The sequence below is a fragment of the Varanus komodoensis genome, unplaced genomic scaffold (genome assembly GCF_004798865.1).
Source record: "Varanus komodoensis strain SLA01 unplaced genomic scaffold, ASM479886v1 scaffold18_1, whole genome shotgun sequence".
Taxonomy (NCBI): domain Eukaryota; kingdom Metazoa; phylum Chordata; class Lepidosauria; order Squamata; family Varanidae; genus Varanus; species Varanus komodoensis.
The window spans coordinates 307,074-326,541 of NW_025335548.1; the positions used below are offsets into that span (position 1 = coordinate 307,074).

Genomic DNA, 19,468 nt, shown 5'->3' on the forward strand with positions numbered 1-19,468 from the left:
ACTGAATAAGAACGATGTGAGTATGTACCACAAAGTATTATTCTGTATGCTTAACAGATTTCCTGCTTACCTCATTTTTATATTAACATGTTTATCTTCATTTTATTTGTCAGTCACCCTGGAAACTAATGCTTAAGCATGTATATAAATGCCTTAATAAATACATACACAAAAATGACAAGTTAGATTTCTGTACCTTGTGCAATGTGTAGTGTTCACATAATGGAGTTCCATTTCTCAGTACTCTGACTGCAAAACCTGTTGTCCCTTGGTGGAGTGGAAGGAGTTGCTAACAATCGCTTACTGAAATCATCTCCTTGATGTAGGAAGTATCAGAACAAGAACCTAACAGAATTCATCTGCTAGCACTGTTGAGGTTGCACTAGTGTAAACCAATACTTGTGTGATGTCCATAGTGCTAGTGCAACAGGGAATTTACTGGCACAGTAGCAGAAAAAAAGGCAGCAATGTTCTTTCAAAACGGTGTGCAGAGAGCATAACCAAGTTAAATCACACTTGCAGGAGGCTTCCAGGTATGCAAGTTCCATTAAAAACAAAGCTTGAGCTCCTTGCACACCCTTTCTTAAAGGAAATAGTCTTCTTTTGCTGTTGTATTGCCATTTCCCCCTTACACTAGTGATAGTGATGTTTCACAAGCACTAATTTATGCTAGTGCAGTGTCTATAGTGTCATCATAGATACCACTGGACCCTTCCTATGAAATAAAGGCAAGTGAATTGAAAATTTACAGCTTAACAGGAATAAGGACTTCTGCCACACGAGGAGCTTATTCATAATAGGTCTGAACTATTTTTTTTTGAGCTGGGTTGAGAGCAAATTACAAATACCGTTCTAGGGCTGTTTGATCGTTATTTATTTATTTATTTATTTATTAAAACATTTTTATGCCGCTCCATTCGCCGAAGCCTCAGGGCGGCTTACAACAAATGTAACCCCATTCTTAGATTTTATTATTTATTTGAAGCTTTTTTATCCCATCCTCTCACAGAAGTCTCAGGATGAAGAAGAATGAATGACTGGACGCACATGCTTGTTCTATCAGATGTTCTGAAGTCTGCTATTGTTTGAAAGACCAGTGAAGCTCATGGGGAATTTGGGATATGTCCTCATTGTTAACTATAGTGAATCCATTTGCTGATGGCTGATTGTACTTACATTGCACTTAGCCTAGGATCAAAGACCCATTCAGTGCAGGCTCTTATCCCCAAGAACAAACAGTTCTAGTTCCTACAGAAATGTATTGTGGTTGCATAAGCCACATTGCATTCTGTACTGCTCAGGCTTTCAGAACTCTAGAGTATGGGACACATGGATATTTGTTTGCTTCTTTGTTTTATTTCTATACTGCTCCACAGCCAAAGGTATCTGGGCAGTTTAAAGAAATCCAATAAGGGTGCTCGCGTGCACACACACACACACGGGTAATTTCAGCAAATTTGCATTGATACTAATTCCTATAGTCTATGGATAGATAAACCTTCTGTGTGCTAAAATACAGTAGCAGCCTTTTTCTCAAAATTTGTAAGAAGTGAGAGCTCTCTTTTCCATTTCCCCCTACTGTAATAGGGCCAGCCCAACATATTAGGCTTATCGGTAACTGGACGTCCCAGTGACGTTTTATCCTTTTGTCATAGGGCGGAGCTATTGCTGGATGTATATGGAAGCAGTCCTTAAAGGTATCTTGGGGAAAATAGCATGGGCTGAACTCTATTAGGATATTATCTGATATTATCCATATACTGCAGGGCTGGATTTTGCACTGAGGAAATTGGGGATCAAATTAGTGCTGTGCCAAACACTTTTGCCTTTTTGACCATTCTCATTCGGTTTAATAGAGAATACCTTGCTTTTGAAAAGAGGTTCAGTGGTGAAGAAATTCTAATGGGTTGCGTTTGGGTTCCTCATGCTTGTTTTACCTTGGAGGTAGCCTAGGAATGTACGTATGCGAGTGCCCCGTTTGATGGCACAGTAAGTTCTCTGGCAGATGTAAAGCCCAGGGGAAGACATCATGAGGTAATTCCTTCCCCAGAGCTTTTTCGCATCAGGAAGCACAGGTGGTCTGGGAGACTGCAGTCCAATAGAGAAGCGTGTGACAGAAAGGAGATGCATGCAGTATCTTTGACTACTGTTGTGGCAAAGCTCCTCAGAATATGCCCTCCGCAGCTGGCAGATGTCGTCTCTTCCTTGGCCCTGGCTTGGAAAGCAAGCCAAGCCAAGCCAAACAGGAGTCTGCAAATGCTTGCAGAAGGTGGGCTGCGCAACTGGCAACCTTTCTCAGCATCATGTGCAGCCCAAAGGCTGCTGTGTATGACATGGGAGAAGAGTACCTCACGTGTGACAGTCATGCAGGATCTGATCCCTGGAGTGCGGCAGGAATGCTTGCCGCACTCTGCAGGCAGTCCGACTGTGAGAAAGCAGGCTGGTGTCCAGGGAGCTGAGTTCGGGGGATCAGACAGGTTCTCGCCCTCAGAACGGCTTCCTCACCCATCCCACCTCTTGACCACCTCAAGGGGGTTATATAGGTTCAGAACCACTAAATTGCAAACACCCCGAGAAGAAGGCAGATGAATAGAATACTTTCATGGGGGGAAGAAAATTTTAAGGAGTTTAGAAGACATCTTGTTATTCCATACTACCATATTTCCCCGAAAATAAGACCAGGTCTTTTATTAATTTTGCTCCAAAAGATGCTTTAGGGCTCATTTTCAGGTAATGTCTTATTTTTTCTTATGAAAGCCGTAAGATTCTTTCCCCAAGAGTCCTCCACGATTCCTTTCTTTTACTCAACAGAATAGCTTTCTTTTTTCACTCATCTTGCCTGGGGGTCAAAATATTATTCCCCTTAAATCTACCATTAAATCAAGTGTTAATTGAAGACTTACAAGACAGGAGTGGCAATGCACCAGTGCATTTAGTATGTCTGTTATAACACATGATGTATTGAATTATGAAACACGTCCATTCATTATCAAGTGTGCATGTTATTCAGGTGTTGTGTCTGTACTCCGATTGGTCATTCAGCAATAAGTCTCTAGTTCATCTGTTTACACAGGCATTTACCTCTCATCCAAAGGCACCCACTTGGGTACTGTATTTACAAATACTTAAATACAATTTATATTTATTTAAGTATTAATGTCAATAATACTGTTTATTTATATTTATATATTAATACTATTTTATAATTCAATATTTTATTGATTGATTGATCTATATCCTGCCTTTTTCCTACAAAGGGCTCAAGGCAGCTTACATCTCCTCCTCCATCTTATCCCCACAACAACAACCCTGTGAGGTAGGTTGGCTGAGAGTCTGTGACTGGCCCAAAGTCACGCAGTTGGCTCCATGACTGAGCGGGGACTAGAACCCAGATCCTCTGAGTCCCAGTCCCATGCTCTTAGCCACTACACCACACTGGCTTAGTATGTCTGTTGTGTGTTACAATGGACATACTAAATGCGTCCGTCTGGCTGACGATCATAACTGGGGCTTACTTTTGGGGTAGGGCTTATATTACAAGCATCCTGAAAAATCATGCTAGGGCTTATTTTCTGTTTAGGTCTTGTTTTTGGGGAAGTAAGGTAGCTCCACCTTTGTCTTTGAACCGGTCATAACATTGGTCCCCTGACTGGCCACCATGGAAATGGGGGCTGGCCAGCCTGAGCCGCTTTTGCTGCCACATGTTGCCCAGACACCCTGAAAAGAAAAAGAACCCTTCAGCCAATGGCAAGCCCTACCTGTAAGAAGCTGTTGGTAATCTCTCTTCCCCCTGGAGAAATATAGTAAATTTTTTTCCTCCAATTTCTTCACCCACAGATACGGTAAAGAACTTTGAGGGGCCATTCGTACAAGCACTAGTTCAAATCTTGGCTCAGCTACAAAGCTTGCTGAATGGCCTTGAGCCATCGCAGTCCCCCATTGTAAACTTCCTCACAATGTTCTTGTGGAAATAACATTGAGCTCTTTGAGGAATCAGATAAAAATGTTTTCTGTCCCTCTCTTTCTTTCTGGAAATAAATGGTGAAGGTATTTGAAGATCCTAGGCAAGGTAGGTTCTTGTGGATTCAGACCTCTTCACCTTTCAAGGTCAACAGGAAAATTTGAACTGAGCCCAGGACCCAACTGGAAGCTAGCAAAGGTGTTTCAGGATAGGGACTGTATGTTCTCCATAGCTTTCTTCAATATGGCTGCCTCATTTTGCATCAATTGTTTCTGAGAATTCATCGAATGGTGGCCTGGCATGGGTTGAATGACAGTCGTCTTGTGTTACTAAAGCATTAAGCTCTAACCTTGTGCTATCAGTCCTTTAATTCTCACCATAGCCCTATACTGGCTGGGCAATGCTGGGAGTTGTAGGATTTTTTTGTATCCAAATATGCATAGGTTGTGGCATAAATAATTGTAACTAGGCTGTTTTATTTGGGAAAACTGTGTCTCCAGAATGAACCACATTCTCCACCTACAGGATGTGTCTCTATATATCCTTTACTAGATATTGAGTTCTGGTAGGTCAAAGGCAGATATATTTCAGAACACATTACGGTGTGCAAACAGGGATACTAGACCGTCATTGGCATCATCTTGGAGAATTTGAACCTGCAATATAGACGGCAGCATCTCCCCATCTTGGCCTCAAAAAGCAGTCAGAAAATAGCCAACTAAGTGCAAGTGGCCATCAGTGAAAGGTGAAGGTGAAATGGATTAGTACTAAATACTGATTAGTACTAATACTAAATACTGACAAGGATTTTGCTGCCAGCCAGATAAGGTAACTATTTGATGGTAATCATCCACTAACAAATGGTAAAAAAGAGAGTGCTACAGAGGGTTACAAAAGCACCCCCCCAACTAGTACTCTATAGATGTTTTGTACTAAACCTAGCATTCCTGATTATTAGCCTGCTTCTTAGGCTGGGGCTGATGGGAGCTGAAGTCCAAAAGATCTGGATGGCACCAAACTGGGAAAATGGTGGGTTACAATGTATTTCTACAAACAGTATGGTCCAACTCCATCACTCTCATATATTATTGAATATATTTATCGATTAATAATTCTCATGCAAGTACATTTTTATGAATGATTCTTGCACAGGAACATAGGAACCTCCCGATCAAGCCATTGGCTTGTCTTGCTCACGCCTGCCAATACTGCCCGGCAGCGGATCTACAAGCTTCAAGACCCGATTCTCTGCAAGTCCTGCCTGAGATGCCAGCAGTGGCGCTTGGGACCTCCACCATGCAAAGCAGGTGCTCTTCCACTGAGCTCTGGCACCTCCTTTGCCCCTGTCCCCCTTACTGGAGCAGCAAAGAGGTCTGGACTCCTTTCTCACAGGGCCCTTAATTGCTGACAAATATCAGGCTGAGACTTCTCACAAAAGTTAACTCTACTTCATTCCCAGTCATCTAGGGTGTTTACCTTTATAGAGGATTGCATCATCTTGTCCTATGGTTAAGAGGGAACAGAGAGAGACTGAAGGACCACTTTGGGAGCTTATGTAATGACTGAAAGAACAGTCATAAAGGGGGAGTAGGTGGTTAAATCTGGCTAGAGAAGAGAAAGATTTCAATTTTTACATTTCAAAATGGAGTAATAAAGTAAATAGGCCACCAGCATGATAGTTAAGAAGCAGCAATGTGAATATTTTAAGGCAGACACAAAATGACAAGGGATAAAATACTGAAAGGTTTTTGTTGTTGTTGTTGTTTTCCCTGTTTCACCAGAAATCAGAGCTTTCTAAAGTTAAATAGCTCCGTCTCTCTATCAGAAACACCAGCCACCATGAAGAATTTCTAAATTAAAAATTAGTAGGATCAGACAGGTTAGCAGCTGGACATCTGCTGCAGCCTTCTCTTTGGCCTTCCTTTCTCCTGCCTTGGCTTGTATCTATCAGAATTGTTCACATCTCCCCAGCTACGTAGCACCTATCTTTAAATTCTTATACTTTTTTCCTCACCCTGTCCTGTGGATCATGCACAAACGCCTCACTTTCAAGCTGTTATGGTCTGGCTCAGCTACCTTCCACTCCTCTATCCTTACCCAGCACCATCACCTCCAGCCACAGTAGGATCTGGCTCCCTCAAATTGCTATCCTTTCCCCCTTTCTCTGCCTTACAATGAAAACACCTACATGTCAGCATCTCTGCAGTTACCTTGCTCAAAACCCACCTTTCCCATGCAGCTTTGGGCACAAATACTTACACTCCACTGTAACTAACCCTAACGAGCCAAGATATGTATTGTTCCTAATCTAACTCTGCTTTTATTTCCATCCCTTCCTCTATTGATTCCCCTGGGTCAGCATTTTTATTATTATTATTTATTATTATTTATCGATTTATATCCTGCCTTTTTCCTACAAAGGGCTCAAGGCAGCTTACATCTCCTCCTCCATCTTATCCCCACAACAACAACCCTGTGAGGTAGGTTGGGCTGAGAGTCTGTGACTGGCCCAAAGTCACCCAGTTGGCTCCATGGCTGAGCGGGGACTCGAACCCAGATCACCTGAGTCCCAGTCCCAGGCTCTTAACCACTACGCCACACTGGCACATTTTTAAATTAACACCTGCTCCCACAGGACAGGGATCTGTACTTTGATACAGTGCCATGGATGTTTGATATGATACTAAGGTATCTTTTCATAGTATTCAAAGGAAAACATAATAAAGCCAGAGTACAAACAATAGAAGTAACACATTATTCATGCTTAGCTGGTATACTGGCTGGTTGGGATTCTTTAACCAAACTAGAAAAGTGCTTAGAAGTTAAAGCAGCCTTCCCCTACCTGGGCCTTCCACATGTTTTTGACAACAACTCCAGCATTACTGAGCATCGGCCATGCTGACAGGGGCTGATGGGAGTTTATGGAGGTTCCAGGCTGGGGAAAAGTAAGCTAAGGTCTTCTGGGGTAGAAATCAAGTAACATAACGATGCTGGTGAATTAGTGTATATGTGCTAGAGAGCCAGTGTGGTGTAGCGGTTAAGAGCGTGGGAGATGATCTGGGTTCTAGTCCCCACTGAACCATGGCGCTCACTTGGCAACTTTGGGCCAGTTGCAGACTCTCAGCCCAGCCTCCCTCACAGGGCTGTTGTTGTGAGGATAAGACTGAGGAGGAAGTGAGTTAGGTAAGCTGCTTTGAGTTCCTGGGAAGGAAAAAAGGATCATACATACATACATGTAATTATTCAAGAGTCATTTTAAAGTGGATATAATGTCATTCAAACACATTCTTTTCCTATTAACTTCAGTGAAGAAGTTACACATTCTTATCTTCCTCTAACCCAGGGGTCAGCAACCTGCGGCTCCAGAGCTGCATGTGGCTCTTTCATCCCTCTGCTGCTCAAAATATGCGTCACAACCACCAATGTGCGGCACCTGCCAGCACTCAATTTATTGAGCTTTTCGACCCCAGTAGGCCAACCATGGATAAATCCAAGAAAAGAAAAGTTTCAGACAAAAACAGAACATTTAATGGTATGTAGGCAGATTCATTTGCTTTCACTGCTGATGAGCCTGGTTTACCAGTATGCTTAATATGTGGTGAGAAAATGGCAAACAACAAAAAGTTGAATGTTGCAAGACATTTCCAGAATAAACATTTCCAGATATGAAAAATATCTGAATGGAGATGAGAGGAAAAAAAGCCATTTCGGAACTGATGTGGAAGGTTGATCTGAGCAAAAATCATATTTCATAAATATGAGGACTCAAATAGACATTGAGTATTTTATTTGAAAGTAACCTTCACCCCAGCGTCTTTTTTTTTTTTTTTTTTTTTGGAGTTCAAAATGTTTTTGTTGCATGCAGAAATAAAAATCTGTTTTCTTTGTAGCAGTTCATTGATTTCATAAATGCAACACACTATAGTTTTTTTAAACATAGCATAAAGGTAAAAAAATAACATCTAAAATGAAGTGTTATCTTCATTTTAGATGTCAAAAGCATTTTGTGGCTCCCGGTGTTTTCTTTTCTGTGGGAAATGGGTCCAAATGGCTCTTTGAGTGTTTAAGGTTGCCGACCCCTGCTCTGACCAAATATGTGGTTGCGGGTGCAAGGCAGCTGCAGGGCAATTGCTGCAGCCCCAGCTCATAAAACCTGGAGCTGGGCTTATTTAGAAGCTTAACATTTGAGGTTAACATTTTAATTTGCCAAAATAATTGTGGATACCTACAGGGATTTGCAACAAAAACTCGATCCTCTTTGGAACTAGAACTGCTTACACTTTCCTCCCCAAGTGCATTCATTTATTGGGGTTCTTTGGTTACTCTTCATAGGGGAAATCATGGGAACTACCTGATGCTTCAAAGTGAAGAAGCATTTCCCTAAAACATCTTCACTTGCCACTAGAGGGTGCTTTGTTTCAGAATATGGAGCTGCAGAAATCTTGTTTTGAAAGCAAAGTGAAACACCCAACAGAACAGAATTATCTGACTGCCTACATTTGCCTGGGTTGATGGATTGTGTGGTGTCCATTTTGCAGGTGACTGCACTTCTGCTTCACACAGTATGCATTCCCACTGGTTACAGCGAAATGCATTCCACGGTTTCTACCCTCCAACACTGCCATTTGGCGGGGCAGACCCTTTCCTTCCCACCCAGCTACACACTCTTGTGCACACTTGGCAGTGCTTATTCAAAGAACCATCGTTTGCAAAGTTGATGCCTGGGCTCCTTATGAAGACTTACAAATTATTCAGTAAATATGGACACAGGCACACCCCCGCTTTACAATTTTGAACCCATGAAGGGGCAAAATGGATGCAAAGGAGCGGTGGAGCTCTGCATTTGGACACTTCTGAAGCTGCTTGGCCCTCACATGTTGCGTGATCATTTCCGTTTGTGTAGACTCCCTGCACGATTGAGAAGCCTGGGAGATCAAGTATCCAAATCACACAAGGAGTGGCCATGCCGCTTCAGGACCAGGGTGAAAGCACAGGCCTCATATGTTGCTCTTCCAAACAAATAGCACTGAGGAGAGCTACTGCTGTTGTGAATAACATCCTGTTAAGTCCTGTCTGTGAACATTTGACCCTCACTGCATGCCTTTTCCTGCTTCCTTATACACGTGCCAGAATGTTTGCATACCTGCCAACTGAGGATAACAGCTCATGAACTGAATGAAGCAGATTTTAGTCCATGAACAACTGTGCCATAATCAAGTTTTTGTTAATTTTTAGAAGTGCTAAATATGACACTACTCAGACAATTGGTAGTGCAGACAATATTAGTTTCAAGCAGGTGCCATAGGCTTCAGCTCGGCACCAGTTCATGGTAAAATCCTACTGCAGACAAGCCCCATGTGATTTTCAGCCCAGTACATGAGCCCAGCTGAAAGAAAATACTTAAAACAAATTTAGTCCCATCTGTTTTGGTTGTATTAAATTGGCTTCTGTCCAGGTGCTTCAGCTGTGGGCTAGGCTGGCCATATTGATTTCTTGCTCTAAATGAGAGCTATTTAGGGAAGCTTATTACTAGCAAATTCACCAGCACTGACACACAATCTCACTATATTTTCTTTAAAACATAAGCTCTCAGAGGACAGATTATATTACATCAAATACAATGTCCAATCTCCCGGAAGACTGCTTTATATGGTTAGTAACTTTTCTGGGCAGGAAAAGATTTATTGGAAGTTATAAATATTAGAAAGTGGCCCTTGCCCTCTTATCTGGTGTTATGCTGCTGCACCAAGTCTCTGTAAGGGACGGGATCACGGCGGAGGGGAGATAGACCCCTCTAAGAAGGACCACTGCACTTTCCTCTGTCCATACCATCCAGGAGAAGCCAGATGCTGACTCTGAAATGCCCCAGCTTGTAGCAACTTTAGAGCACTAAATCCATCTAGTCCTAGACTGCCAGTGGGAGAGGCTGCCTGCAAAATCAACATCCCCATGATATTGGCAGTGTTTTAAGAGCACACAGGAGGGAAAGCTTCGATGTATCAGAATAAAGGGCATGTGTGAAATGTGCCATGGATACTTGGCTTCAGCCATCTGCACCTTGATATACTTCCAGATGTGTTAGACTACAACTCCATCATCCCCAGTCAGCATGGCTGCTTTTGCTGCTGGATGGCATCAGATGTAGCTGTATGTGGATGCAGTGAGGAACTTCTTGGGTCTGTTCTGCTCTTGCCGGGGAGAGAAAGGGGTCTGTCTCCAGCTTCGTGGCCAGGGGTTCTCTGAACCTTCCCTGATAAGGAAGGGATAGAGGAGGGAGGCTGTGCTATAGCAATTTCATATCATTGCTATAGGGGTAGCAGCACATTTATAATAGAGCATCACTTAAAACTGTTGACAGGAGAAAAGGCTGTTGGGGTGCAGATGATAATCCCAGGGCATACCCAGCAAAAACAGCACCCCAAAGATGGAAAGGAAGAAATTTATCCTCCTCACTTAACTGATCCCCAAAGAGCCATTCCTGCCTAGACACAGATGGAAACTTTCCTCTGCGAATGTGCTGGTCCTCCTTTAAGGCCATCTCAGCCAGAGGCTCTCATTCTACCTTTGGGGCAGCGAATGACATACAATTGCACGTCACCCGGAGTAACATTTCCTTGGATCTGGTCTTGAGCTCACTGCCTGCCCCTTTCATTGGATGACCCTAAATTTCTAGCATTACAAAAAAATACAAACATAGTTGTCTCCATTTTCTTTACACAGTGCATGATTTTATATACATTTATCTTTTTAGAGATGAGTTAGTGGTGTGTGGGCAGGCCTGACACCTCCTGCAGCTGTTGCATGGGGATTGCCGCATTCTACTTCGTGGGGTTGTGCCCAGATATGAAATACTCATCCCAGCCACCAGATGAAAACCTTTTGGTTTGCCCACATCTTTTTAGTGGAAACTTCTGTGGTGGGCCTCTCTGTTTATCAAAGAATATTAGTGTTGTGTGCATTTTATGCATAAAGATATCTCCAGAAGTAGTTGGGTTGCAATTTGCACTGTACCTAGAGGCAATGGGATTTAGGAGGGTCTCATATAGAAGGTCTCAGCTTCCCCAGCTGTGCTTTAAATTATATGCCAGACCAAGGAGCAGCTGAAACATTTGTAATAATGTTTAAAAAATAACTGGTAAAGTCATGGTGCCCAGTAACTGACTGAAGGTGCTCTCTTGACAGCCAGAGACGGTTGAACAAGTTTTCTCTTCTGCTCTGAAGAAAGCTGAACTTACTGTTGTGGACTGTTTACAGTGGCACAGAAATGGGAACTCCAGGGATTGATGGCATCTGTTCCAAAGGCTGTCATCTGTCCAAGGTCCAAGCACAAAGAGATCCAGAGATCTACATTATCAGAGAACCATTAAGCGGGTGTCTGAAAGCTGGATCATCAACATTATCCCATCGGTTCATACCAAAAACTAAAGCTTTTAAATCTGAGCTTCCCAAAGCCCTCCCTGAGCACAGCTGCAGGCCACCAGGGCTACATGAGGAATAGTGTAATGATGAGTAGAGCAAATTTCATGAGGATTCCTCAGGTAGGCACTGGAGCATCGAGTAGCCAGCTGGGTCTGCAACTTTAGATGCCTATTGGTACTATTTCGCTACTCAGCGTTTGGGACTTTCCACTTCCACTGAGGGAAGAAAGCCAGTAATTATTGCTGCCACATGTTGTCTGCCCCCAAGAAGCGGATTTCCCAATAATTCAGTGCAAAGTTCACTAAGAAGTCTCCGTGCCTGGTTTACACACATGGCAAAGAAGTAGGCGAGCTTGCCAACTCATGCAGCCAATGAATACAAGGTAACAAATGTTTTCATCACTCAGTGACAAACATACAGCATCTGTTCTTCATTTAGCCACATTATCTATTTTTTCCACAAAAATAATTAGCCCTTCGGTGCAGAATTGTTCAATTTCCATTATTAGGAAGATAGAACAAACATCATCATAAGGAAATTAGAATTCTTCCTTCTGGAATGAAAAGCAAAGGACATGCAACCCAATAATTTCCAAGATGTGGCAGATGCTCCTCCGCAACGTGGAAGGCACACATTTTGCCAAATAAAACAGTCCCTCTCCCGAGCACAAAGCCACTCGAGATGAGAGCTTCTCACATAGAACATCTGCCACATGCATGGGAGAAGCAAACCAATCACCAGTTTGTTTCCTGTAATATCCCACCCATTATAAGCCTATCAAACAGGGCAAGATTATTCACCTTTCTGAGTAACATGAGCCAAAAGAGAAGAGTAAGCACAAGACATCTAGGGTGCCAACGGAAGCATTGCTGAGGTGCTTTCACGCATCAGCTGCAAGAGTGGGCCGAAAGAAAGTCTGCAGAGATTGCATGGGAAAGAAACAAATGCTAAGGCTTGTCTGGGCTCCCTCAACAGCACTGGACCTTATTCTAAATGTCTGTGTCAATCAAAACAACTGAGCCTATCAAAACATGAAGATTGGACAGGCAGGCAAGCATTGTTGGGATATGGTTGAACCACTCAAGAGAAAATGAAGGAGAAGCGAGTAGAGGAGCAACACAGTTCCTCTGTAGTAGCCCATCTTCCCCTGCCCCAAAAAGTCCAGAAGTATTTTTTTCACTATTTTGCATCAGCTTCATCTTGACCTAAAAGATTGTTCAGTTCAATATATGCAAGTCATCTTTAGTTTAGTCATCTTTAGTTTGATGAGAAAAGTGCACATACTCATTTTCAACATGTATATTTCACTCTTGCAAGATTGATAAACATGCAGATCAAAATTGTTCTAGAAGAGATAAAGCTTTAGAGTGGGGATATATGTAAGAGTGTAATAGAACAGGATGAAAGTGAAGTTAAATTGCATTTTACTCCAACATGACAATTATTAACTTTCTAAAGGTTACTCAGAATGGGGATAGAAGCAAGAATAGGCTTCACAAAGTAGAAAAGAAAGTATTAAAAAGGAATAATGAAAGGCTGTCCAGAATTTCAAGATCTCAGTCATTTCTTCTTTTAGGCTCCAAATCATTTTTTCAGGAGCAATATTTTGCTGCCCTATTTCCTTATTGGTATCTGGCATGCCCTCCTGAAAAGCTGAAGAGACTGTGGATCAAGTGAGTTCCTATGCTTTACCATTTGTCAAGTTAGAATTAGTTGACCTCAGGCTTTTATTATCTATTATATAAAAGTAAACTCCCAACGAATGGAAATATCCCCTTGAATGAGAACTTTGTGTTTTTCAAGATCTCAATTAGTTTGCATTCATTCTTCATCTTGCTTCCCATTTTCACTTAGAAAGGGTCTTAGCAAGGGAAGAGACTCGTAAAAATTTTGTGTAAAGCACTTCCTCTACTTTAGGTGATACACAAAACAATAATGTGACAATTTATTCATTAGAATAGGGAAGATGCAATTTGTCTTCAGTGTTAGTTTAAACACATTGTAATTATGATTCGTATGACTGGAGTGGAAACAGAACAAATCATTTGAGTGTCTTGGTGGAAGGTAAAAGATTGACTGCAGAAACATTTAGCTTTTCAGAGCCATTTAAGATAGCAGTGGCATTTTCCTGAAAAATCATTAGATTCATTGTTAAATGAAGAACCTCATCCTGCCACCTTCCCTGCACTTTCTGAAAATCTGCTTGCCTCCTGCAATTTTGGGAGCAAAAATGCAAGCTCTTGGAAGGCTAACCTTATCGGGCATCTACAGAATTTTTACTGCCATTCCTATAAATAAGCTGTCTGCTTACTGAGCTCAGAACTTCCCTCAAAATATGATCACATGCAAAAACAATTCAGAGGAGCTACTTTCATGTGGTAAAGGATGAGCTGGATACCTGTTCCACAAACTCAACTGCATTTCATCATGAACAGATTTGCTACACTGTTTGTTTCTTGTAACAGTACAAGTCTTCTCTTATGTACCAAGCAAAATACATCATTCAGAAGAGAAAGATCTATAACTGCATAACTGGAGGAACTTTACGAAATTACTGAGCATTCCTACAAACATTTAAAGAGCTCATCTAAAATATTCAACTACTAAGGCCACAATGGCTTACAGTTTAGGAGCAATTTAATTAATTTATTCTGATCCCATGCATGTTTGCTTGAAGTCTAGGATTGCATATGATCACATTCCTCATTCATGGGTTTTCTATGGTTTTATGTTCAAGGCTGAATAAACAAAAAACTACTTCAAAGTTTAAAATAACATAACATGTATAACTTCAAATCCATTATGTGTTTACTGCCAATTTCTTCTAGGCACAGCTGAAATATCCACCAATGAAATACTTATTGTTATCCCTTGCATCTCTCTAACATTTTATTTACCAAATAAAGCCCATTTTACTGAACCCACAAATGTCTCTTCCTACTGAACATAATATTAATAAATCTGAGAATGGGGCTGAAGAGTTATTGCCATAAAAGATCGGTTTTGAAACAAAGTGTTTTGTGGCTGCTTAAATTCTAGCACAGCTACTGTTTTCTAGACATGAAAGTAGCACACTGGTTTATCCACATTCTTTTCCACCTAATGAGAAATACTCTGGGCCACCTCCAGAGCCCTGAGAACTAGTGCTGCCTTCTCAGACGTAAAGCTCGCTAAGTTCAGTGAAACTCCCAAGTATATGCAGGCCTGTAGCCTCAGCAATTTAGGAGGAGCATGGTTTCAATCTAAACTATACAGGAAACAAACTGTTCCTGGTATCATGTTTTACAGAAGGAGTAGGAACCGCCAGAGCAGGAAAGAAATCTGATGTCACCTTGGCTTTTCAGAATGCAATAGGTACAATTTAAAGATAGATTTTATTCTCTGATGATTTACTCATGCAAACTGCACACTGAAGAAAACTGTACAGTTTGTGAAACATGTCAAACGCAAGAATCTCAAATGAGAAATACAGAAGTAGTGTGACATACATTTTAAAATGGAATCTATGCTTGTACAACTTTTCTGTTGGCTGAACATAGATAGGATTTTCACTAGCCCCTCCATTAAAATCATTTACATATCTCCTTACACATATTTAGATTTACTTTACAACAGCAACAGCTTTATTACTTAAAAAAAAGCCAACCGTTTTATATTAAATAAGGTTTAAAAATAGAAATGCCTTATACAGCACCAGGCATTGCTACTGCACAAACACCATTCATTCCAGTGAGGAAATGAAGGGAGGTAGAAGAGCACAGCAGTGCCAGGTCATTATGCCCATCCTACTGAAGGGAGCAAACAGAACCAAATTAAGCTACCTGGTTCATCCAATCCACAGTGGGAGACAATCGCCCCAGTCCAGATAAGGAAATGTGTGTAGAAGCAGGCTTCTGTGTTCCTAATTAACTCACAAGGTCAGGGACTGGGTTTGTGTATGAATGTGGATGCCCTCAACTTGCTTTTGGTTGGGGTATATCCCCATTCAGCATGATTTGACTGGATCAGGGCAACGATCTGCAGCGGTTTCTTGTAGAATTCACATTTTATATTGAAGATCTGTGGGTTTTGTTCTTTAAATTCTGAAAATTTGTTTTCAAAATTAAATTCCTTTTAAACATGATAAATGTATTTAGAACAATGTTTTGCAGACTACGCAAAAACCTGTTTCCTTACATTTTTAATACACAAAATATTTAAATTCTTATTTTTGGACAAAGCACTGAAATGATATATACATAATTTGATAACTTTGTCCAGCTTCCATTCTTGTTTGGTTGTACATCATTCAAATTAAAGTTGTTCTCTGCCATTACCACCAATTACAATTCAATGATTTAAAACTGAATGCTTCATTTCATAGTTTGATGGCACCCTGGGTTAAAACAGAGCATAGAACAAATGAGTTACACAACCCACAATAAATGCATTAAATGTTTGTTATATACATAATGGAACTTGCTTTCTACTGCCAGATGTTGCTACTGTGTACTTTGCTGTTATACAACATTTTCTGATGTGAAAGCACACACATATTTTTTGAGCTTTTACAAGTTAATCATAAAATAGTATACTTTTTAACATGAGTACAGAATTAAAATAGATAATGGCACATTAAAAAAACTCAATATCCTACAGATGATTGGATAATGAGAAGAACTGTACCTACAATCATCTCATCAGAAACAAACTACATCATGGAATGTTAGTTATCCAAGTTCACACAGTAAATAACATTTCAAAACTGCAAACATCTATCAAGCCAGCATCACACTGAAGGCATCTTTAAACATTCAAGCACAGACTGCTGGCATATACTAGTAAACCACTCTCTCTTTCTCTCTCACACTCTCTCTCATACATACACACATGCGCACACCCCGCACTATAATTACATTGTTTCCACGGTATGGTAGATAATTGATTCCCCCACCCCCAACAAGAAAGGTATCAAAATTTTGCTACTAAAAGATGACAGTGCTTACACAAGAATAAAGTACAAGTTACCTTGCAAATACAAGACAACAACAAAAATGTAATCTTGAGTTGTTTGATGAGAGAACTTTAAACTTTCCTGGCATCCACACCATATTGAAGTATGAATTAGCTCCTCACTTTAAGACTCAAGAAACCACAAAATATCAAGTTAGCTTTGAAAAGGTATTCCATCTTTCATAACGCTGTTGTGTGTCTGTCTGCTGTTCTTTGTTACTTTCATAAGAAAAGGGTCGCTGCAGTTTTTCTTTTTGCAGCAAAAATGAAGTTTCTGATTTTAAAAATGGAAGTGTTAGCTAAGATGACATTTGTTTGAAAAAAAGCACAAAATCTAGCTAGCAATGACCCTGATCAAGATTATGTATGTGCATAAAAGTACTGTATATTATATACTGTACTGGCCCTGTTAAACAAAATTCTTTAAAACACCCAAACAGTTAAAAAGCAAAAGAAAATGCTACAACAATATAATCAAACATATTCTCCCAATGTTTTTCCTCTCATAATGTGCAAAACAATATAAAGGCAAAAAGACTAAAAGCAAATTTACTGTTCCTGTCTTTTTTCTCTTGCCTAGTGCTTTTTGATCTTGTAGACTTTACAAAGTCAATAGGAATCTATGCAGAACTTTGGTATAAAATATTACAAGATTACTATCACAGTTTTGGGGGTTAGCATTAAGTGACTGATCTCTGGAACACCATCAAATGAAAGAGAAGTACATAACTGTACCAACACTACATGACAAGCACTGAAAATAATGACCAATCTGAAGAAAGAAAAACAAACCTGGGTGTCTATTAAGAGAGTAGAACCTGCTGTGCAATTCCTGTTTGCCAACTTTCAAAGCCAAATTCAAGTTTGAATTTTACAGATGAATAATTTTTAAACTACAGATTTCTCCTAGATGAAGGCTGCTCTCCTTGGTTTCCCTTTGAAGTTGCTAAGGAATATCTAAAAGCAATGCAAGTTTTTAATCAACTTCCGGAAGGCTGTGATTGGGACGGAGGAGCCATTACAATCTGCGAAAGCACGGGCTCTGTGCTCTGGTCTGCCATCGGGGTGAGGACCGACGTAGCCACCGCTTCTGCCTTGGAGGTTGAGCTTACTCCATTGGAAGTGCTGACTGAGCTATGCTGGATAGCTTCTGTGTGGGGGCTATTTGGCACGGAAATGTCTTCAGAACTATCGTCTTTATCTGTGGCTGGAAAGAAAAGAAAAGCATTTCCTTTGACTGAAATGTCTATTAGTGATAATTTTATATCAACAGAAGTGCCCTCCAAATACCATTGGGCTTGGGATTTTTCAGGCACAAACATCAATAACTTTTTAGAAGAGGTTATTCACTCATTTAAGGGTAACACTTACAAGGCAATAAAATAAATAGATTTTTATAGGAAAGCAAGGACTGCTAGCAAGTGACAGCATGAGTACTTTCTGTATCACTTAGAAAAATAAATGATTAATCCTATTCACTGTAGCCCCTTGTTCTCCTACTCATGCTCACAAAACCCACTCTTGTGGGTCAAGGGATCCTCCAGAAGAGAATGTAAAGGGGCACAGGAGGAAGTGAAGGAGGAAGCTTCCAGTGCCAGCCATTCATCCTAAAGCACCTTGGAATCCACGTTACTGTTTGGGGAATGTTTTGTCATAACCTCACAAATGTAGGTGGTTTGCCTGAAGGGCAAACCATGTTTTGATTTTAGAATACACAGCCCTTAAACACAGCTTTTCCTGCAAACTGAAAGTGTTTTCCATGCACTATAAATCAAATACTTTAAAAGTGAATCTTTTAATGATGTTTTCTGCCATTAGAATCAATATAAATCCAGAGACAAGAACTCCTAAAGATTCTCACCATGTAAATGTGGCTGTTTACTTTCAAATAAAGGTAGCTCTATAGGCTGTCATGCCTATGAAATATTTTTACTGTTCAAATGAGGAAACATACTAAGGAAATTCAAGGTATGATAATTCAAGAGGAGCATGCCTATTCAAAACTCGAATTCTAATTTTAGGGTGAGAAATCTTTGGAGGGTTCTCCAAAGAATCCATAAGGGTTTGGAGGTATATGATGAGTTAGAGGGAACCTCGAATCCATCTGACCTAGAGTGCTCTGTCAGGAGGGCAAGGGATGGAGCGGGAAGGAGAGAAATCAAAGGATCACTGGAAAGGTCCAGAAAGGCATTGCAGGACCCAAAGTCACACTATCCCACTCAGATGACTGTCCAGAGGCTTACTGAATGTCTCTAGTGAAGGAGAGCTCACAACTTCCCCAGTAATAGGTTCCATTGTTGTACTGCTCTGAGAATGAGGAAATCATTCCTAGTCTAGTTTATATCTGGGTTTTTAAAAACTTAAAACCATTGTTCTGTGTCCTGCACTTTGGAATGAATGGGAAGAGATCTTGTCCTTCTTTGTGACAGCCTCTGAGGTACTTGTAGAGTGCTAGCATATCCCTTCTCAGTCTTCTCTCAATCTTTCCTTACAGGGCTTCATCTCCAGTTCCTGAATCATCCTTGATGTCCTCCTCTGTAGCCTTTCTAGGGAAATTCTATTTTATGAGCTGTCTTCTCTTACATGACACTGGATATTGCCCTAGAAAGTAGGATTATAAAATCATCTGTAAAGAAATAATCCAGTCAGAGAAAACCCATTTGCAATTTTTAAAACCATTCCAAATTTAAAAACTGAAAGCACCAGAAGGTCTTAATAGAACAAAGACAACAGAACCCCAGGGACCTCAAGAACCATTAATCCAAGAAAAAGAACCTTGCCAGATTTTTTTTCCAGAAGCCTAATCTTGTTATATTGCTGTGGAAAAAAATTCAGATTCCCTTGTTTTCCTACAGGCACGAAGCCCCCTCACCCCACTATGATAACAGTAAATATGCATGTAGTTTTAAAATATTATGCTGCTTTTATGCCAACCCAAAATCACAGGAATTTATAAATTAAATAAATGCAATCTACAAATATTTTACTAAAAGATACAAACACACATGTCATTGTTTAACAAGGAAGAGTTACTGATGATGCACAAGGAAAATGACCAGTGATTTTAACCAATGATTGAGTTTGGATATAATGACC

General features: G+C 40.6%; 1 protein-coding gene across 8 annotated transcripts in view; it reads right to left on the reverse strand.

The window, feature by feature from the left end:
• Window positions 1-14,735: 14,735 nt before the first annotated feature.
• The window catches only part of ATF2 (activating transcription factor 2), a 56,243-nt gene continuing 51,510 nt past the window's right edge, over window positions 14,736-19,468 (reverse strand). For all 8 annotated transcript variants that reach the window (XM_044426959.1, XM_044426957.1, XM_044426958.1 and 5 more), the window contains one exon: window positions 14,736-17,579. In XM_044426959.1, coding sequence (XP_044282894.1) covers window positions 17,353-17,579 — 227 coding nt within the window. In that variant the 3' untranslated portion in view covers window positions 14,736-17,352. The remainder of the gene's footprint in view (window positions 17,580-19,468) is intronic.